The sequence below is a fragment of the Hylaeus volcanicus genome, chromosome 6 (assembly GCF_026283585.1).
Source record: "Hylaeus volcanicus isolate JK05 chromosome 6, UHH_iyHylVolc1.0_haploid, whole genome shotgun sequence".
Lineage (NCBI taxonomy): Eukaryota > Metazoa > Arthropoda > Insecta > Hymenoptera > Colletidae > Hylaeus > Hylaeus volcanicus.
Window position 1 is genome coordinate 5,195,072 of NC_071981.1, and position 22,686 is coordinate 5,217,757.

The following is a 22,686-nucleotide window of genomic DNA, read 5'->3' on the forward strand; positions in this document are numbered from 1 at the left end:
CTCTCTCTCTCTCTCTCTCTCTCTCTCTCTCTCTCTCTCTCTCTCTCGGTGGTTTTGCTCGCTTTCATTGTCTCGTGCATCGTGGTGCTGTTTACAACTTGGCTAGGAAAAGATCCGCGTCGTTGGAAACATCTTGGAACGCGTTTAACATTTCAAGGTGCACGGTTAGGCTTTTTATGTTGTGGTTGTTTTATTGTTACGACGTCAGGAATCGAGGCTTTTACATCAGGAACATTGTTCAGAGGCTTCGTTGAATTGAAATTCTTTGCAGCATATTGTCTGCATTATTTATAGGTAGCTGGACATTTTGTTTCATGTTTTAGTTTCATGTCCTTTCAATTCCGTCAAACGAAAATTCGCTTCAGTTTCGGCGGTCAAATTCGAAGCTTACTTCCAGCAGGAGTATCGAAATGATATTTGTTCTGTGCGGAGGGGGGATTACACGTTTCGCGATAACGTCATTAATCATTCTGTTGCGAATGTTCAACGTGTAAATAGAGGATCGTTTTGAGGCACACAGTTTCTGTGTGGATTATCTGGCGCGCATGTGAAAAGCTATGTCTGTAGCGTGTGAAATACTGTACTATTAGCAATACATCGTTTTAGTATCGTTGTTATCGATAGTATGGGTTCGTCTGAGACTAATTTTAGACGTGGTTTACTTTTTTAGGAAAGTTGAGACCCTGAAATAGGAATAATTCAAATTGGAACCTAGAAACATGGGCTTACATAGCCAGGTCTGATCATGGACAACTCGATCTCCTTTAATCCAGATGTTCGCGGCGGACCAAGCATCGAGCTTTCCACTTGAGACTCTGATCTTCCAACTTCCGCATGAAATTCGAAGCTGATAGAACAGAGGCTACCACGGGGCGAAACGGAATATTGACGAATGTAAATTAATCGTTCGTCGGCCAAAGATATTACGCGAAACAAAGCATTTCGAATTAATTAAAGCGATTATGTGCGGTTATTATCGATCGGATCATTAATCTGCGTTCGGAGGAAGTCGCCCCCATTCTAACGGCATTTACATGCCGTTGATACGATATATCGTTGCTTAATGGTCAATTATTCGTAATAGTCGAATGTTGTATGTATCATCAATACCCACTTTTTGTCATGAATATTCGATATTGACAATTCACGATGAATGAATAAAATTCTTGAATTGTTTAATCCTGGGACCGACTCGTAAAATTCATGAATTGTACGTCGCTGTTAATTGAGTCGCTTTCGTGTCGATCACGTTTGGCTATGTCGACACGACGCTTTTGTTATCAGCGTTATCAGGACCATTTATCTAAAGCAGTGGCATTAATCTAATTCGTTTATAAGGCCTGGAAGCTTTCATCGATGAAGTTTGTAGATTACTCGGGATCCGAACCATCGCATGCTCGCCGTGATTGAACGATCATCCTAGCCCCAAGGAATTACGGAAACCGGAAGCGTGTCGGGATTGATACTTTCAGAGCGAGGAGTGCCAGGATGTCGACGCGATATGAATCCAACGATTTCGTCCTTTCCTCACGTTTTTATAAATTCTCCTCGATTTATTCCGTTTCATTGTTCTTCCAACTTCAATTATACCTCTGCTTAATTTATGTTAGGATCGCGTTCTGTATACTTCCAGATCGTATCAGCTAAAAGGAGAATATTAGGCCTCGATGACTACAAATGACTACGAATATTATAAACTCTCCTCCTGTAAGTCGTTTCTACAAAGCCATTATCGTGCAGAGATTTGAAAACGCGTTCACCGCGGCGTAACGAAACCGCGGGCCGAAACAAAAGAATGGAAACGCGCGTGTCGTTTTTCTCGACCGCATTTTTGCGTTCCCTTTCGAGCAGCACAGACGTCCGTCGCGCGTTCGCTTAATACCCTAGCACGCGCAGCCCCTTTCCATGAAATCCACCCCTTTTTCCGTGTAACCGTCCTCCCTTCTGCCTATACGCGTTACCGTGTTCTCGTTTTGCCCTCTATTTTCCGCTCACCTTTCTCCGACATGTGCCTGTCTCTCAGGGAAGACACAGGTTCTCCATTTTTCCAGCCAAGTTACTCGTTCCACCGCGAATTTTTGCGGGTTTTCTTCCTTCAGGATTCTGCTATTTCATTGATTTCCTTTTGTTTGCGTTCACTCCTCTCCCTAGTCCACTGTAGCATGTTGTAACTGTAGGATTCGTATCGCCCTTTGTTTTCGTTGTCTTGGTCCGAGCTGGAAATTTCAGGATTGGATCTGGGGTTCCTACATTATTAAAGATTCATAATGAAACTTAAGGAAACTCTTGTCACATTCAATCTTTTTGGAGAAATGTAAATATAGGGAGACTGCAAACGTGCTGTGCTTGGATTTTTGTCCTTTTTGTTGTCTGTACCTTTGCATATTCTGAGTTTTTAAATTACCAGTTTCCAGCCTGGAAAACCTGGGAACAGCTCAGTCAGCTTTTGCTTTAATTTCGTTGTATCTCGGTTTCCCATCGACTATCGTCGTCTCGCATTAATAGCTGCTACGTGTTCCCGAATACGTACCGTGTTCCTCGGTGTAGACTTTCAGATAACATTGACAATAATGAAATTAAGTTGACTACACGATACTGCCTATGATTTTCATGCAATGACAATCGACTGTATTATTGAAACCATCGATTGGTCTTACGAATCACTGTCTTAGCTGTCGATGCAAACTTTTTAACCGATCCAGGGTCCTTGAAGGGTCCTTGAAGGGTCCTGTTGGAAGAGGCTTAAGGTTGTTCGCGTTGCGAGGACAAAAAGTGGGGTTTCACTTGGTAAGAGAGAACAGGGACGCTCTAAACGACGTCGTAAGGCGATTGCTCTGACGCTAGGAAATATAATTTCCCGATCTAGCAGGTGATCATCGGGAGTCAGCCGCTCGGATCCCGGCGAGGAAATACGTCGTATCCTCCGCTGAAAGGCGTAATTCCTTGTACGTAGGTACGCCCGGTGTCGGGCAACTAATCTATAAGGTATTACGGGCTCACGTGGAAAAGGGTGGAAGCTACGATGGAAGGAAGAAATAAGAGGAGCATCGACGGGCTGAAAAGGAGTTCCTGCAGCCGGAGGGAGAGAGCCAGTCGGACTTCCAGAACCGGGCCTCCACTCCGGTAATGAGAAAATCACAAAAGGTATGTCACTTGAATGGGCTCCGCTCGGTGTACTGCTACCGCGGCTGTCGATCCTTTTCAAGCCAGTTGCGGCCCTCTCCCGTGTGAGCTGCTCCAATGACCTTCGAGTAATCCGTTTTTCAATCTTATCGACGGGGATTTGTTCCCCGGGAACAAGAATATCGCGTTTCCTCCACGGCGATCGGATTATCATGCATTGTGCCACGGTAACGATGGGATCTAGAATGGCACAAGTTGCAGGTGACTCCTGCTCACTTGCTTCGTAGATAGGATGCGCTCCAAGAACCCAAGTCTTAAACCAGGGCTTCCTAATCATGGCTACCCCATCGGTTCACAAAGTCTGGCCAGGTCTCGTCTTCTCCAATTCGACAGCCACGTAGCTTGCCAGTTAGTTGTACACAACAAAGTGGCCGAGATTAACAACGCTCTGCACAGTAAGAATTTATCGGATCGTAGCGACCATTTATAGCCAAGTTGTCTTGTCCATGTCTGCAACAAAGAAGCGTGTTCTCGACTCTCACTCCAGTCTTTTGTACGTCGACTGTTCGACATTAGTACCGTTGGTAGGAAAAACGTTAATTGCTCGGTGGATCACTTTGTTCCACCCTGGTAACTTAATTGGAATCTCGGAGTATTCGGAACTCGCTAGGCGTGAGTTATGACGGCTGCGGTGCTGTTTCGATGCATGCACGTTCCCGTGGAATCGGAGGAAGATTAATGGAAGGATGCGTTAGGATTCATTAGGATGATAACTCGACGAACTCGCAATGCTAATGAAGATTTATTTTTTCCGCAAAGTTCCACCACTTCCTAATCGCCTTTGTCACGGCATATTTTTATATCAGTCGAGCCGTTCGTTAATTTTTCTTGGCCCGAAAGTCAGGGGAATTAACTATCCATTTTTACTAATTACCTTGTCTTCTGTGATACATTAAATAATGCGTCAACTTTTACACAGAAGCTACAGTGGCAGCATAATCGAATACCATGAATATTAAGCTAAACTATACTCTTAGTTATTATTTGCAGCGAAATTGACCAAGAAATTACTAGACACACTCGATTGGAATATTCATTTAATAGTTGCATAGTACAACGATATCTAAACGTCCGAGTCGCAGGGCACGCCACTTTCCGTGCTTTCGTTTGCTTTGACGAAATCTTTGGACAAGATTATTCCTCGTCTCGGGCTAAAACCGTCTAGAAGACGGTAGCACGCAACCGTCAAAGACGTCAGGCTAAAACTGACACTGCCAATTTGCTTTGGCTGCGAGTCGTTACGCGGCGTTGTCGGCGTATTGTTGCCGGAACCGAGGGTGTTCATCCCCATTGTTAGGCGAGCAAAGTAGACGCTGTAGGGAGGAAGAAAAGTCGGTGGCCTTTGTGGAGCGAAAAGGGGCCAGGCTCCCGGATGCTTGCGCGGTTGTTTACAAACCTGTCCATCAGCCAGCACCAATTAGTATTGTAACGGCAGATGTTTCTATGACGCGGCGCATTCACTGTGCGTATAAACAATGAAAGTCCTGGAGTGGGGGCCTCGATTATCCGCAAACGGAGGTGTTCCGACGGTACCGCTTCAACGGTTCAATGGTAGGTGCGATAAATTCGTGGGAGACCTTCCCAGGGAAGACGCTGATGGATGATAGTTGACGGTGCATGATTTGGCGGTTCTTTTTCATTCGGTCCCCGTTATTGTTGATCACCGAAAACCTCGTGATCGTCTTGGAATCTCTTTTCACGAGTAATAAATCTGAAAGAGTTTTTTGCTTTATACAGTCAGTTCCATAAATTTTCGTACCCTCTATGTCCATTAAAGAAATCTGCACTAAATCAAATGACAGGTTTGATATTTTCAAATAAACACTTTGTTATAAATACATCTCTAAACGGCAACTGTGCTGTCTAAGCAGTGCATTTACTTCCCCCTGGTGAGCTCAGAGGGTGTGTATCGATGCACACAGTCTTAAAAGGCACACCTTGATACAAATTGTCACGAATATACCAGCGTAGACTTAAAGCGCCCTAACACTAATGCATGTACACTTAAGTTGGCCGCGTACAGGCGCCAGTAACTACAGCTACTTGCACAAGCTTCCGACAGTTTCTACCAACCTCTTGCCCCAACACACCGCCTCCCCCTCCACTCAGGGCATCATTATCATCCATTTGCTAATACAACAAGATAAATTGCCCTTCCTCGGTGCAACGTTATCCCACCTGGCAAGTTTTCTAACCGTGGTTCGAAAACACTCTCACCCATCGCCCGCTACGATTGAGGGATGAAACACGGTTTCTTTGGTAGTGGGTGGGGAACAGCACTTCCGCTGGCTCACCTTTTGTTTCTTTTCTTCCCTCGAGGCTACTATATATATATATATATATACCTATTCAGGTGTTTAGTAATTTTTTTAAATTATTTCTGTAGAATATCCATCAACGATAATTAACAGAGGATTTAATCAATTTCGGCAAGTGGGATTCGAATGAGTTAATTAATTTTCTTTTGCGTTGATCAGGATTGAAACGTAATTTAATTTAATTCAGACGACAATATGATTTATTATGATATCATTTTCTTCTGAGACGGTTATAGGTTCGAAGATTAAAATTAGATTATGTAATTTGGTTTCATTATTTATTAATAATAATATTCAAAATGTAGCATTCATATTTTGTGAAAAATTTCCGGTCGGTCATTTTACATTAACGACTAGTTCTTTAACATTGTAATGGTTTTCGTACGTTAACATTTTACTTTTTAATCGAATCTCGGAATTACAATTTCTTATTACTTTTCTTCGTTAAAAGTTTTTAAAGTAATCCTCTAAAGTAATCCTCTAGATAAAACTGCTATTACTGTTTAATTTATTTCAGTCTACTTAAGGTCAGTAATTGTTTTCACAACGCAGACAACGGCTATGCAAATCTGCAACTCGCTAACTGCATAATGCAAGTATCCGCTCTCATGCATTTTTATTGTTCATTTTTGTCATTAATACTTTATTATCCACCGTTGAAGCGTCGAAAGAGAAAATTATAAATGGTTTTCACCCATCTTAGATACGGTTACTTCATGGTTTAAAGTCTCGCTTAACAATTAAGATGAGATTTTGACAAGGTAAACTTTATCTGTGCGTGGGAGGAGTACTTGAAAAAGTTGAAACCTTTGTGTTTCACGTACTGAAAACAGGTTGTTTAAACGTCAGTTAAAAACAGTACCGCATTTCCTGCGGCCACTTTGTGTCTATGGAAAACAAACGCGTTAATTGGTTAGCCATCGCAGGATGGCTGGGGTGGAATCAGCGTCAGTGAAATCGAGGGCAGAAGATTTACGTTGCGATTTAAACGGTATCCCTCTGGAAATCCTTCCTCATCGAAAAACGAAGCCATGGAAACCGAGCTCGTCACGCTACGTTCAATTTATGCGTGCGTTTTGAAGAGCTGTCACGAGCGACCTGCTTTCCAAAAAACATCTGCTTGTTAACATCGTTTCGCGGTCGGGAATAGTGTTAACGTTTTATTTCAGATGTGGCTTCCCCCTAATTGCTGTTCGTTATTTTTTTCGCAATGTTTGTCGGAATAGATTTCGTCAGTTTTCTTTTATTTTTGTTTTAATTTTGCAATATTTTAAGAATGTACGAAAGTAATTTTCAATTTTTATTAATAATCAGAATTTTCTGGCGGGCAATGCTGATCATTTTCTGGTAACTGTTTCAACTCCCCTAATTTGCAATGCGGTGAAACGAGGAACGAGTCTGTTCTATCGATTAGACACGTTAGGAAGAATGGAACACGTGAAGACCTCGATGACCTAAATTCTATACCTTTTCCACGAGATATTACTGTGACTATTACTTCGGACACATACTACACCGTGTGCATCGATACTTGCTGTAATTGTTCAGTTTTAAACCTTAAGCTTATAATTCTGGTACTAATCCATTTATCATAGTCCTTGTACACCTTATTGTTGGTCGAACAAGGGACCGTCGCCGGCGTAAGGAATAAAGTTTATCAAGCAAATCAGACAAGTTAGCAATAACGGAGGAAGCAAAGGACCGGACCTCAGCTTGAAAAGAGACCCGGACAGCTGGAAAACAGGGAACGAAATAGGGTCGAGTCGCTAAGCACGAATTCTATCGATGTAAACGCTGCAAGCGGAGACCATGTTGAAACTGGCAGCGTTGTTTGCACTGCCGGAAGCGCTTTTGAAACGACTAAAGGGACAGACCGCCCTAGGGACACGAAATCGCACGTACATACGATGTTAGATACGCTATTATGGACACGCGTTTACCTTCCAATTAATTCGTTCCTTGTCCCTGTTCAAACGAACTTGTCCCGGAGCTAACCGCCAAGAATACTTTAGAAACCGTCCTGCACTATATTTATTTTCACTTTATTACAGAAATGTACAGAAAAAATCTCCATTAGTAATGGGGGATAATTAATCATTGGGTCGTCCTGTTATATTTTGAAAAAGTCGCGAAAAAATCGTCCAGACGTATTGGTTCGGCGTTCTTCAGGTCTCTAACGATTAGAAATTGTTGTCCCTATTTTTTGTATCGTTTTTCCTTTACTATTAAAAGTACACTAACCTCGGTTTTACCTTGAATGTTTCTTGACAAAATTCTTGGTTTCCCAAACTAATTATTTTTCCACTTCTATTAATGGTCTAGTTTGAATGTTCTAGAGACTCGAACATGTCGTGCACCAGTGGCACTGCACTGTTTTCAATATTGGCTATCCAACGTACGCCCGAGTTGTTTCTTTTGATAATCAGCGAGCACGCGAAATTCCCGCATACATTTGTAAGTAGTAACAGTCAGTGTGTCGTCAGACGCCGGAAATTAATCTGCTGGAGCGCATTTACATCGAATTGAATGCGGTACGCTCTGTCGGTCAATAAACTTTACAAAGATATATACCGAGTCTATTGAAGTTACCCGGGACGACAGCAAAAGCGGCCAGGAACTACGTTGAATGATTAGAAAGTCTTTTCAAGCTGAATTCTTAGTGGTGCAATAATATTTCAAGAATTTCGATTTTCTAGAACTGTTGTAGTATACACAGCGTATAAGTTACCGTAGTGTTCTTTTCGAAAAGGATACAATTTCACTAGAACAAAGAGATTGCATTGTTTCTGTAGGAGATTAAATGTTATTTTATTTATAAGAGATTAACTTAACTATTAATAAAACTGAAATAAACAGAGTCCGCTCAACAATCCGCTCAACGATCCGCTCTACGTCTCTTCGCGCCGTCTTTACCCTTCGACCGTTTAACTAGCTCTGTCCGCAACGCTTCTTTTCCTACCTACCCTTAAAGTTAAAATCTACCCAGGGTTTTCCCAGGTAGGGGAACGTTGACCTAGGCGGCCTCGCCGAGGCGCGCCTGGACAACATCGGGCCAAGGGGCCTGGTCATAAATTAAACTAAACTAAAGCTACGTTACAATGTCCTTATGGCTATCCTATAGCTAACGCCCCCCTCCTCACACACACACACGCACACCACACATTCTCACTTCTACATTTCTTTGTCTTCATTCGTCTTGGCCATCACCTATTAGATTTGTACTTTGAAACCGGTACTTGAGAATAGAAACCACCCTGTTCTCGATACACATCTATCACTAGATGTTCTAATAGAGTCTTCTTTGTCTGTTTTCAGGTGAGTGTCCAGGAATTCCAGTACGCACGAGGGACTGGCGTGTCCCTGACGATGGTAAGCCATAAAGAAATGTACTCGCGTTAGAACCAGCCGCTTCGCTCACACCATGTGGTCCTGATCCCGCTGCTGGCTGTGTCGCAAAGGCACCCTCGTCTCTCACGTACCTGGGACGAACGACGGGGGTGGGTTGGCTGCGCTAATATTCCCAGACATCCTTCTTAATTAACGTCGCGATATGTCCCCTTCTTTTGCGCGATTTACCGACTTCTAACGCGACTGCACATTGTTGCTGCCTCTGATATCTCTTTGAGAATCGCAGAACCGTGCCGCGAGTGGTCGGGGGAGTAATTTTTGTAGCTCTATTCTGCGAAATTTTTCTTTCTTGTTTGACACGGTCTCGAAGAGGGGAGATGCGTGGCTTTGACGAATAACTCGGTGCCGAGGGAGACCGTCTAGGGGTAAGCTTGGATGATTTTGAAAAATTGTTGGCTTACGTTCAGCGATGATGGTTTGGACGTTTTGGTAATAGTTGTGGTCGAGGAATCGTGACTTGTGCTCGTTGAGATAGAAGACCATTGCTTTGGGGGTTGATGGATGGAAAGAGTAGGAGAAATGGCAAAATTAGGGGAGCTTGGATTTCCGAGTCTGCTAGTTAGTAGCTACCCTGATATACGAACACCTAAACTTGTTACTAAATATTGGTTGCATCAACTTTTGCATGTTAGATTTTCTCTGGTGGTAATAGAAATTATAATAACAACAGTAATAATAATCATAGCGTAGAGTCTGACTCCATTGTAATACTCGTACTTGAATTCTTGTATTCTTTTTGGAATAGTTGCAAACATTCTCTTTCTTCTTGACAGTTTACTTCGTCCCGTTTTAACAGGGTACGTCTGCCCCTGCTCGCGGAGTAAGCGTGTCCCAAGAGGGTAAGGTAGGAACGTGTTTGTATATCATCAGGGTGGTCACCAAGGATTACAATGTAGGGGTATGTAACCCGCGAAAAATCTTTCTGTATGTCTGGAGAGAATGTTATACTTTTATATTATTTATTTATTTATATATATTATAAAGAATGTTTTTATGAAGATATTTTTGAGAGATAACATTTTGCTAGGACTATTAACAGCAGTGAGGAATTTTTTAAGGAATAAAAATTAATCTTATCTATTTCAACGTCAGCTTTGCGTCGCTGTGCTTCGCTGAAATTGCGAGGAATTGTACGCGATGCTTTTAAGCAGTCTTAAAATGTCTCGGAGAAGAGGAAAAATGGAGCCACGCGACACACGAAAATCCAGCCTTATTTCGCTTTCAATTTGCACCTCCTCAAAGGCGTATAAACAATTTTCGGAACGAGGGTTGCGTGAAACGTTTTTTCTCCCCTCTAATACAAAGGAGTTCCTATAAACGGAATTTTCTCTATGAAGAATAAATCATTGGCTCGACGAATTTTCCTTCGACTTTATTTTTATCAAACAATTGTTTGTCAAAAAAGTTAAAAATCGTCTCTACAGAAGCCTTAAAAAAATATCAGAGTAGAAATAGTTAAGTTCCGCTATTTCAGTTAGTAAAGGAAGGTTTGCATTTTTAGAGATTTACGTCAATCTTCGGTTGTACCAAAAATTCATGGTAAAATTCTATTTTGTTTATCAGAATCCAGATTGCAGTTGCAAACTCACGGCTCTCGACATCATCTGATGCGTGTAGTACGCGTCGATATTTCTCTCGCCGTTGTATTTTTTCTGTTTTTCTTTTTTTTTCTTTTTTTTTGTATTCTTTTAATGGAACTGTTGCGCAAACTGCGGCATCGAACCCCTCGCTCGTGGCTTATCTTTATTTTCCGCATAAACGAGGACAAGCCTTATCAACGAGCAAGCCTCCGGCTATCGTTGAAGTCAAACATGTTCCTGACATGGCCGACCGTGGTGCAACTCAACCATTACCACTTACACGTATTTTCTCTCCCCTTTTCCGCCTCATTATTGACATTTTTGTCGCGTTTCCGACCTGGCTGCGCGATACACAAACGAGCCTTCTTTATAGCACAATAATAGGGGGCGCTGGAGATTGCACGGGGTAGATTGAATTTCGGGGTGGTTCGTTAACATTTATTTTGTTGTGTTTAGCTATCGTTCGGTGGGCCAGCCGTGAGATAAATTTCGTAAAAATAAGATGGAATTTTATCTTCGTTGCTGTACTATAAAAGGGTTAAATAATTTATTTTAATATCGAAACTTAAAAATTGTTTTTGGACGAATATGTTCAGACACAATAATAAACTCGAATGATTTCACGATCCAGATAAGCGTTACAGGAATGGAGCAAGGTATTTCATGGTGATCCAGAATCCTTATCGCGATACAAACGATTGGCACGCGTCCCATTTCGCCGGCTGGAGCGACACGCGACACGAAATTCCCCTCTTTTTGGGCGACGATTTACTCTCCTCTGAGCGAATGTTTCTTCGCCAGGTTCCTTCTATGGCCGTCTACCTTTTCATTCTTTCACACGGCGCTTTCACGGCGAAAGATCGTGTTCACGCCCGCGTCGAGGAACATCAAAGCGTGCACCCCGTGAAGCTTTCCCAGGGAATTTTCTCGTCCCGCGAGAAAGCCCATCGAAATTTTCCTCCTCTGTTCCCTCGATAGAAAGCCCGTAGTAATTTCCGCGAGTTTGATCGCGGCCTACCAGGCAAAGAAATTCCAAGGCGATGTGAAAATTGAAATTTTGGAATACATCCTTTCCTACGTTTGCTTTTGACATCCAGTGAAAGTATTTTCGAACACTTGGTTATTTTCAAGATATCTGTCTGAAAAGAAGAGTAGTACAATATTGGTGTGACGTGATATACTATCATCACATACAATGAATAATTAAGCTATTATATAAAGACACTCGATTTGAACTATTTGAACTCGAATATCTAGGAAACAAAGCCACGCGCGAACAAATTTTATTCCCCGTTTTAGACTCAATTTTTCACGAAGAATCGTCTGTAATTACATTTCACGCCCCTGAGCGAGCGCGAATACCTTTCCATAAAGTCTCAGGGAGGACTTAGCGGAGCACCGAGCGCGCTCAAATTTGCGGGAGATCCAGAGGATCGAGCCAAGAGGTGGATCCTCCGTTTCTCGTGGCAGGATATCGCGTTATAACTCGCATGATAGATTACTTTCACTCGTGCGATGCTGAGCCTCGAATACGTCACTCCGCTGCGAAAATAGATTTCGTGCGATTCGTGGCACGGAAATTCCATTCGTCGGCCTGAACCGCTGCTATTAGACGGGAATGGCTACAGAGGAGGATAATTTGCTCCGGGGATTCCCAACGCGGGAATCCCGTCAAGTTCCCCGTGATCGAAGCTCGATCCCTCAGGCTGTGATCATAAATTATTGACAACTTGGACCGAACAGATATAAAACTGGTAAATGATCTTGGTGATTTAAAAATGAACTGCTCGGGACGGTTTAGATGATGGCTTAGACACCCCTTTCCCCTAATTTTTTAGATCTGTCGTATTTCGAAGTTGCTATAATTTTATCGTACCTACTGGAAAGTACAGTTTTACTATTCTTTCAATTTCGCCGTAACATCAACTCTCGTATTCGGACCACTATAAATTTGCAGAAAATCGACACTTTTACCCGCGAATAACGAATACCTACTCTCCCAACAAATAAACCTCTGAAATTGGTTGAAAGCATCGTCGAATGGGTTTTGCCCCGTTTCAAACGACTCTGTCCCCTTTCATTCCTACTTGAAGGAACTTTGGTTCGCTGCGATACTGTATCAAGCAGGATCGAAGGTATTCAGGGAACACGGAAATGAGTGCGCACTTTGGCGAGTTCCGTGCGCCAACGGAGGCTTTCACCTTTTCTTCCGGACAGGACAAAGTTTCGGCTCGGGAGACACCCGGCATTTTTCACCTCGCTCAACGAGAAATAAAAGTTCCCCGAGCAAGTTCGCGTCGTTTCGAAGCGCGTGACGTCGGAAAATTAATCATCGCGACGTATCGCGGAGAGAAAAACATAATTAATCGAACTGCGATCGTTGGGTAGAGGGAGGGTGGTGTTGAACTTTTACAGGAGTGTGAAATTGATCCTTGAACTCTAAAAGAAACTCATTCTGTTCATTCAATGCATTATTTGTATTTTATCTCTCGTGAATTTGATCGCTCAAATATTGGAATAGCCAATGTTATATTAATATGTGCTAGTAGGAACTGTAAGAAACTGCTTCAGTCGAGCTTACGAGTTTAACTTTATAGTTTAACTTTAGTTCCAAGCACATGGGTGTCAAAGGGCTAAATATACTGTTCAATAGTAATATTGGATCACGTGTTCTGTGTAAACTTTACGTAAGCTCTGTATATCCACTACTTCGAAACTTTCATTGCTGCACCTAACCTAAATATTACATCAAAATTAATGCGAGTAATTCGTGTGGGTCAGTTATATTATTTAACAAAATATAAAAATGCCTGTCTTCCAGAATATGATTCAACGGTTTCGCATTGCATTGTCGAGCAAACATTTAAAAATTAATTGAAATTCCCTTCGACTGCGATCCATAAACCAAATGAAAAATTACCGTTCTTCTCTTTTATGTCATTTTAAAATCGCAGGTTTCGCATTAATTGAAATGTAGCCTTTAAATGGTATTCAAAAACGCGAATCGATGCGAACATTTCCTCGTTTCGTCGTTGCACGTCCATTTTGCATTTTATCGCCATTAAACATGGCTGCACACGTGACACTTTTTTCTGTTTGATAAAACATACGTTATACCACGTAATGCATTCCATTTTTCGCGCTACATCAGCCATAACAATTTTATTTTCCATTCAAGAAACAAAAACAATTTATGGTTAGAAATTTTTATTGGAAATGTCCTTTTGTTCATCGATTTCCACGCTTCTCATTTTTACATCTGTTTCCCGCGACTATAAGTTGTTCTAGAGTCTGTTGCCCCTTCAGAAAAATCGCCTAACTGCTGAAAGAAAGGTAGGGGTGGTAGCAGTCGAATCCTAGGCGCGCTGGCTTATCCTTTTCCAGGCGATTTACGTGCGAAGTTCACGTGGAAGGAAGCGAATCGTTTATCACTTGGAGAGCTAATAGATAACAGGGTGGTTACGTGTTCGAGGGGTTCGATCGGTGCCATCCCCTGTCCCTAACTCCCAGAATCCACTTTATCGGTCCCGATCGACTAACAGCTGCTAGGATGGAGCTTCGAATCCCAGCTCGAATCCAACTTCCGAGGGCGCCACACCGGAAGTGCGTAACTCTTTCCAGCCAGAGGGAACCTTATCTGATCCTTGGGAATGATTTCTCCAAGATGATACCACGTGGACTAGGTATCGGAATAACTGAATTGTTCCTCTTGTCGTGGACCGTTGTTAACAATAACTCGACCTATCAGATCTATATGTAGGTTATGGCAACCATCCAACGTCGCTCTGTACTTTGCAACGAAGATTTACAACCACGCAGTATTTTCATATCTGCCCAATTTAAAAATAGACATTTGCAACTCGTCGATGCTTGATTTTGAGATAAGATTCCTCGCTATTTCTGAAATCGTCTCGCATTGTAAGCAATGAAAACGATCCAGAAGCTCTGATCTCTATTAATGGTGAAACACAAAGTTAATTTCTTTAATTAAACCACGCCGTCTCAACGGAAGCGTGAAACTACAATTTCCTACTTGCCGGTTCGCAGTTTCTTATCATCGAGGCCGAGTCAGTTGGTAACCAGGGGAAAAATCCTTTGAAATCCTACTTCAAAGGTAGAAGTTTGACGGTGATGTCACAGCCAATCCACTTCCGGCCTTATTTAGTAAATCGACTCCTCGCCGAGGGAACGAGTCTCAGAAGTATCTTGCAATAAATATATCGGCTTATGGACGTCTCGAGGAGTTTCACGAGTCATCAGAAGCTCGAGAAGCCAAACTCTCACCGGAGGCCGATGAAATAGGACTTGGGGGCTTGTCCCTTCGGACCCTTTCGTCCTGATCGTTGCTGTTCTTATCGACGGGACATCCAGACACGCAATGTAGCTCTTGGTTTCTTTCTTCCATTCGGTTCGCCTCGAATCAGCAATTTATTTTTCAATTTTAACCCTTTACGTTCGGAATTATTTACCAATTCTGGTTTCGATCATTCAGTTTCGAAAATATAGCCTCATTTACGTGACAGAACTATTCTTCAAAGCTGAGATGAGATACTGAAACCAGAAAAATTATGAAATGGACGTTTAAGAATAATTTGAAGATACAATTATAGTGCAAACGGTTTCAGTCTCCAAACACGAAAGTATCTAAAGATTTATGTTGCGAGCAACGGGGCCGGGACGTCCTTTTTCCTTGATTAATGGCGCGAAACTTCGATTCTCTAAACCCTCTCCGAATTCTATCGCGGCATTTCCCTACAAACTTTTCCAACTTACAGATTTCTCTTGCTCTTAAGCGAAACGGTCGCGGGTCATTAACCACGGGTTCCCCGGCAGGGAGCCCGAACGAGAAATCCATAATTCCCGGAAACGCGGGAGGAAATTTCGCGAATGGAATCGGGTCGGCGCTTTTTTCACAGAAACTCTGCGCTGCTACAATCCTATCGGCGTTCGAGCACGTTAGTAGCGTCTCTCCGTGCATTCTCTGCGCCCCCCTCGAGGCCGCCACTGCATCCAGTCCTGTGTTCCTGTTGCTCGCGGGAGACGCGCTCCAAAAAGATAACCGCGGACACCTCGTTTCCGGTTTCACGGTCTATAGACGCCGGCAAGCGACACGCAAACGAGGCCAGCCTGTATTATTGCAGCCGCTTCTCTGGGAAACGAGAAACACCGAGGGGTGGGCCGGGGGATGCTCGGGGAAACTGGCACAAGCAATATTTTTCAGGCACTTCGAGAAATCTCGAGAAAAGCTTTTACGCCGTCGCCGTTTCCCTGGACCAGTTAAAATAGCTGACTTTAAATGCCGTTTAGCCAAGTAAACGAATTCTGTTAACGCTTCCCGCTGAAACTTGCACGCCAGGGATCACCAGGAACTCGACACCCCTGTGGAGAAGACCGAGGATATGTGGAGCAACCCCTTCGTGTATTATAAACGCATACAATCCTCGGTTTAGGAAGCAATCCATATTTATACAGTCGAAGCTTTTACCCGAATAGTTGATCGGTTCGATAGAAAAACACGAGACTATGATAAGTTGCAGCGTTCACTTATAGGCTAACGAGACAGGATCTCGGTAACTTCACATCGTCGAAGTCACTAAAATCCTGTCTCGTCGATTACCATTATCCAGTAATCCTGCGATCCAGGCGATTTTATCCGGGCGACGAGCGCATCGGTGGCAATCGTTACATAATAAACGACGAGGTCTCATGGCATGAATATGAAGCGCGACTAATGAGCGCATTAATACATGCCGGGCAGCATATTTTGCCCCGCGTCGACGAACCGTGCATAAATTTCCTTTTGCGCGGACGCGCTCGAACGAGCCGGTCGCTCGCGCATGCAACCCATCGGTGAGCTTGTGCGTTATTCCCGTTCGACTCTTCGTCGTTCACCTCTTCATCTAGCCCCTCGTGGGGCGACTGATGGCCGGTGAAAACTCCCACGGATCATCGAGCGCGTCTAATCGCCAGCGTCTCACCTCCTACTTTTTCTTTCACGGCAAACACTTGTTATTTTCTGTGATATACATTTGGGAAACATCAAACCTATCATTATTTAGACAAATGTTTTCAATGAACGTACGTACGTGTGGAAGATAGGAATCCTTATGGAACTAACTGTATGTAACCACATCTATTCTGAACTTGACAATGGCCGATCCTGATTGTGCGACACTATATTCATGAGTTTTCGATGCACAGGACACCTACAAACTAAACTGGTTGATATTCATGAGCTCTAGGTTTCCAGAGAATAAACTAGTAGGAATTCATGAGCCGTTAATGCCTACCTAAAGTAAACCAGTCCAGATTCTTGAGCTCTAGGTGTTGTCCAAGGCACTTAGCACCTGTTCTTTAAAAAGAAATTCTGCTGCATTTTTTAATTCCACTTAACAATCTACACTTGACATTCGGAGAGTCATTGAAAGCATCTTGTAAGTGTTCACTGGAGACAGAGCCAGCGACTCCAATCGATCAATGTAATTTTCAATGTTACCAAAAGATACTTTCCGCAATAAACACAACTGGAGGGTGTGCGGGGATGAGGGAAAAAAGTTAACACCGGGGGTGCGGCAGCCGGATTCGTTGTTTCTTTCCTGCGCTCCCTTTTTGTTTCTTCCATCCGTTCGCATTAATCACTGCGGCACCGCGAGAAAGGGTGGCGCGGGGTGGGTCTTTTCCTTCCTCCGGCTCATTCTCGTTTTGTTCCAGCGGTGTGCACCGCTTCCATGTTGCAACTGCTACCTTAATGGGTTTCCAGCTTGGAAACCAAGCGGTGGATTATGGGACCTCGGTACCGACGCTATGAACTTCGATATAGTCTATTTAAATTATTCCAGATTTCAGCATTCGACGATCGCCATTCTTGCACTCTTGAAACACTAGTTAGGCGTAGGGGTGAGCATTGGTACTCTTCGAAGCGTTCTTTCTCGTTGCTTCGAAAGTGTTTCTTTCAATATTTACGAGTAGAATTTACAATGGCCCTCAAGTTGCATAATTGATCCTCGATAATAACCAATCGATAGAAAGAAATTGAGAAATGAGACTCGAGAAACGGCTAAACAGAGTACCAAAGCGAAATGGGAGAAAGTTCTGAGACGTTGGGAGAGTTTGCTTCCGGATTCCACCCTGTCTCTAGGGGGTTCAATTTCCACGGATATAATTTTCCCTGGCCACTGGCCAGTATCTCGGTTCCTTATCTCGACCAGGCTGCACGTAGCGGCCGCAGATAAATTTTAGGATGACAGTAAGATGGATGAAGGACAGTGGAGAGGGCGAGCGAAGCCGCCGTTGCAATTTAGGGTCGTGGAAGACGAACAATTTAAATTTTTCGCTGGCCACAGTTTCTTCGCGCCTCTCTCGGGTGCAATTACTCTCCTCCTCCCTTCCTCCAGCGGCCAGACAGGAGGAAAAGAGGCTCGAAAGGAGCTTCTCGTTCTGGGTAATTGCGGCTGGCATAATTGCTCACCTTCGATACCATCTTTCAGTAGTAGGAAATCTCCTCGGAATTCTCATTGACTTAAAACTGTAGGTCGTGCCCGAGTTTTCACTACTTTGCCGGACACTCTGTATCTAGCAATGCAACAGACGTACAATCAATAATATAAATATTCGTATAATGTCTCTCGAAGAAGTTCCACTAAATTCTTCGATAGATATAGAGGGTACGAATATTTATGAGTTAGAAATAGTAGTTATAATGCTTCAATTTTTCTATTTCTCTTCAGTAGGACTCTTCGAAAAAGAGACAGAGTGATTGCCACAAGAGGGAGGGTAGCAAAAGGAGGGAGAAGGTGGAAGGATCCGTAATAATCCAGGAACGTTTCATCCAAATTATTTCTGCCACTCTTTTTACCGTTTTTCCTCGTCGTAGGCGGGGATGTTCACCCTTAAAGGTAAACAGGGGACGTTGCGACGAGATTTATTTTGTGAGTTTTTTCTCGTCGCACCTGTGCAACTTGCGGGACGCTGTCCAGTCTTTCCACCTTCTGACCGGTCTCCTCTTTTATTTATTTACTTAAGTATCACCGCACGTACCGCGGATAATGGGATTTCTTCTTTGATAAGATAAATCTCCGATTAATTTCTTCCTTACACTGGCAGCGAGGCGGTTTCTTCGTTGCTAAACTGCAACTTCCCGTACGTCACCTGGGGGATTTCGGTGGCAATAACGAGCAGATTTTCTGTTCGAAAGTTCACGATTAAAATACAGCTTATCTCGTCGTTGTTTTGACACGTTAACGTGATTAATAAAATTCAGTCTTTGGGTGGCATCTTATCCTAAACGCGTTATAGATTCCTCGTAATTCATTTTCATCTCGTTTAAAGTCTCGTAAACTCTTAGATATTTTCCCAAGTATCGGTCTGCCTGGCGACGCGTTGAATTTTCTCATGTTGACTATGGTTCGCGAATCGCGGAGATCAGTTTAGTAGATGGAACAAAATTTTCCGAGCTTCTTTGTTGACGTTAGACTCTACCCACGGTAAATCGTCGATCGTCTCTCGAACTGATCGATCCTCGATGGGCGTTTTTGATTAAACCCCGGTTGAGATTAAACTTGGAGCACCTGTCCGTGTCGGTGTACTCGTTTGCAGAGGAAAAGCGAGCGTCTTCCCTTTTTATCCGGCTCGTTCTTCCAAGAAAATTGCGTTAGTGCACCCTCAGATCAAGGAATCCCTAATAACAGGACCGGATTGGTTCGAGGTAAACTGGGCCGATAATAAAGAACTCGAGAATTCAAATATATGGAGATCTAAGGATTTGGTGGTTAGAAATTTTAATATTTAAAGATACGAGTAGCTAGCATTTTCATTAAATCGTATTTCTTAAAAATAGATTAAAAATAAGAGTGTAATATATTTAGTTGATAAACTTTAGAGATATACGAATACGTATTCGATTTCTTTTCGATCCATTTTGCAGCCTAACGTAGTACTCGGTTAGACGTAACACATTCAACAAGAATATCTCACGAGATCGACTTTCTTACCCATTGATACCGCATCTGCACCATCGAACTCCGTTTTTGGTTGGCTTAGCAGGTCTGCCGGCATCCCGTAAAATATTAATACGAATGCTCTTGGATGGGGTGAAAATTCGATACTCGCTACCCTCTTCGAACAGCCGTTCTATGCCACCTACCACCCACACCCGACACCATTTCTCATGGTCTTCGTTTCGCTTCTGCGTGTATATATCGGGTGTCTCGCGAGCTCGTGTCTTCTAAAATTAAGATCAGATCATCGATCAGTCTACGCAGAAGTGGTGAAAGAGGAATTTTTGAAAAATGTTGAATCTCTTGGTGTGGCCACCTTTATCTAAACAATTCTATTGGTCTGGGAACTCTGATGGTTTGAAAACTTGCAGATCCGAGGATGTAAAGATTTGACGAATGGGAATTTGGTTGCTTTAAAGTCTAAATTGGCAGCCCAAGGATCTGAATATTCGAAAATCTGAAGAATTCACAACCACGATCCTGAGAAACTGACAAGTTATAAATCAATTAAAGACCTGTGGGTTCGAGGATTAACGTTCGCCAACTCTACATTAAAAATTGTATTCCAGTAGAAATTGGCCAGCTATCGCGACTTGTGCGACACCCCGTATGCAACGCAGCTGGTGCCGTTACACCGTGTTCGAAATCTATTGCCAGCAGAGAATATTCAATGCGCTGGTCAGGTAAATATTCGATGAGCCTGCACGACGAAGAGTGGAAGGTCTCGTAGATATATTTCGACACCTTCTGCTGGACATACATACTGCCTCTATATTTTTTCCTGTGCACTCTTTGCCAAACCAGGGGGAGGTATTCGTTTGACACGGCCACCTGTATACCTAACGTCAAGGATGCTCGCTTTTCTCGTCGTTTTAATTAGCTCGTGACACTTCAATGTAACGGAACGACGTTGGCGCATGGGAAGTAAATTCTGCTCGGAGATTAATGTAGGAAACTGGAATCCATCGATGTGCAGAGTTTATTCAGAATTAACGTGTGTTGAAATGTCACGCTGCGATGGAAAACTGTCTACCTTTTCCTAAGCCATACGAAATTGGACCATCTTTATAGATATACAAACATTGTGCTTTCGAATTCGAAATTAAAAAGCTCTGATAAAATTTCGCTTCTTCGATCCAAAGTCCTGGGAATCCAAGAAGTATCGAGATAGGTAGGCATCGCTAAAAATTCAAGGATTCGAATTTAAATAATAAAATAGAAATTGAATCATGTTATTTCTTTCAAGGAAATCGTACATTGATTTCATCGACATCCGCAGGATTGCACGAAGGCGTACTTCTAGCGATCATCTAATAAAACCGAGCGACCCCGACGTTTTGCTGGAAGGGTCGTTGTTCCTCGTTGCGCGTTTTCAATCTGCCCGCCACGGGTTTCCTTATGAAATCGCGTGCAGATTTTGTCGGGGATTGTGCTGTAAATTATGGGGGAGGGCGAAGAAGAAGCCGGTGAGAAAAGAGCACGTTTAAAGGGGATAGAAAAGTTGCTCGTCGAAGCTCTCTCTCTCTCTCTCTCTCTCTCTCTCTCTCTCTCTCTCTCTCTCTTTTTGTCAGAACTGTTGCGTCGCTGAAGACAGTATTGTTCGGTTGGTCTCGCGGTGCATTATGAATGGGCACGCAGAAATACGCTTTTCAAGACATTAGGAGAAATGGAGATAGAAATTCTACTTTGTTGAGTTTATGCTCTTCATTTTTTACACCACCTTCTCATTATCTCTGTGTCACTATTCCACGGAGAACGAAAATTTAGTAACTCGTTCTTGCCCGGTGGACACATTCCGGGTTTCGATTTCTTTTGATAAGTTTCTCATAGTCTTGCTCAGTTATTCTCGAATCTAAATCGATTCCTCCAAAACTACACGTCAAAGAATAAGTCGAGATTCAAGAGTCCCCTGGAACAATTTAATTATCGATAAGTTCACATCAGTTATTCAGTCGATACACATGAATAATTCAGTTTAATCATATCAGTCAGTCAACTAGTGCACGTCAACCCACTAATTATTAACACGCATACTTCACACTAGGAGCTAGGTTCTTGATATTTTAGCACGTTTTCACATCCTCCTCATCTCGCAAACTCACCTCGTAGCCCATCCACCAATTACACCTACAGTTCCAAACCTCTTTTCGCTGTCATTCCCTAGTTAAAATCGACTCATCGGTATTTATCGATAATGTAGTCGCTGCCAGCACTTCTGACGAATTAGTTTGGACGATCCAGGCTTCGTCATAGTCCCTGGGCGTTTAAATTAATCATGGACGAGAGGGAATTTTCTCCCAACTCTGTTTTTCTAGCCCTCGAGCGTTTTCAGCTGGCGAAAGGGGTGACCGCGCGAGAAAGAGTAACAGGGTGGGTGGCTGGGTGAAGGTGACAGGTAGTGTGTATTCTAGATGGTCGGGGAGCTAGGGGTTGGGAGGTGGGCCGTATAAATATGGAAATTTGGTAAATCAAGTTAGCCTGGCGAATGTGTCGGCGAGTTTTTCAAGGCAACGTTATTTCCCAGTCCTTTTCGAGGCCAAGCATGAACTTTTTGCGACGCAATTAACCGTCCGTTCGGCTCCTTTGGTTGACTGCTCGATCACCAATGGGAGATGGTCTGCACCATCGCGAATTTTCCATGGAAAATTGTTTAACGAAGCTCTAGAGAAATCGATGGCAAGCTCCAATTGTTTTTCGTTGTGCCCCGATATCGAGAGGCTCTCGCTGTTTTCTTTCTTTCGTTATTGTCTATGTCGGTTCAGATCGACGGTCTGATCGAGCTAGACCAGGAATTTTAGGCCTCGGGATTTTTCGTTTCAGTTGCAACGACAAATGCAACTATCCCAAAATAAAAAAAAAAATTGTTCAAATTAAAAAATCCTTGTGACTTCACTCGTGATCCTCCCCTGGTTGAAGATTCAAAACAAGATTTCGCAAATCTATGTTGAAAAATGACCACAGAAGAAGGGGTGGGGGTAAATATCGAATTAAAATCCAATAGTCGTCAATGGCAAAATGGTAGAGAGCATAGGGAGGGGGTCGCTGATTCAATTTACAGGAAAAATAGCGGCTGACGGGCTGGACCATTGGAAATGGCGCCCACGGGAACGGAAACTCCGTAACGGGGTGTCATTCTTCGCTATATTTTATTCTGCGTATTTATATCGTAGCATTTTCACGTTTGTGTTGGCAAACAACGTA

At 43.0% G+C, this 22,686-nt stretch overlaps 1 protein-coding gene across 8 annotated transcripts in view; it reads left to right on the top strand.

Moving 5' to 3' along the window:
- The window catches only part of LOC128878620 (polypyrimidine tract-binding protein 2), a 262,210-nt gene that overhangs the window by 141,157 nt on the left and 98,367 nt on the right, over positions 1 to 22,686 (top strand). For 3 of the 8 annotated variants that reach the window (XM_054126939.1, XM_054126943.1, XM_054126941.1), the window contains one exon: positions 8,817 to 8,870. The exons of the other annotated variants lie outside the window; for them this stretch is intronic. In XM_054126939.1, the coding sequence (XP_053982914.1) occupies positions 8,817 to 8,870 (54 nt within the window). The remainder of the gene's footprint in view (positions 1 to 8,816; positions 8,871 to 22,686) is intronic. 8 annotated transcript variants of the gene reach the window in all.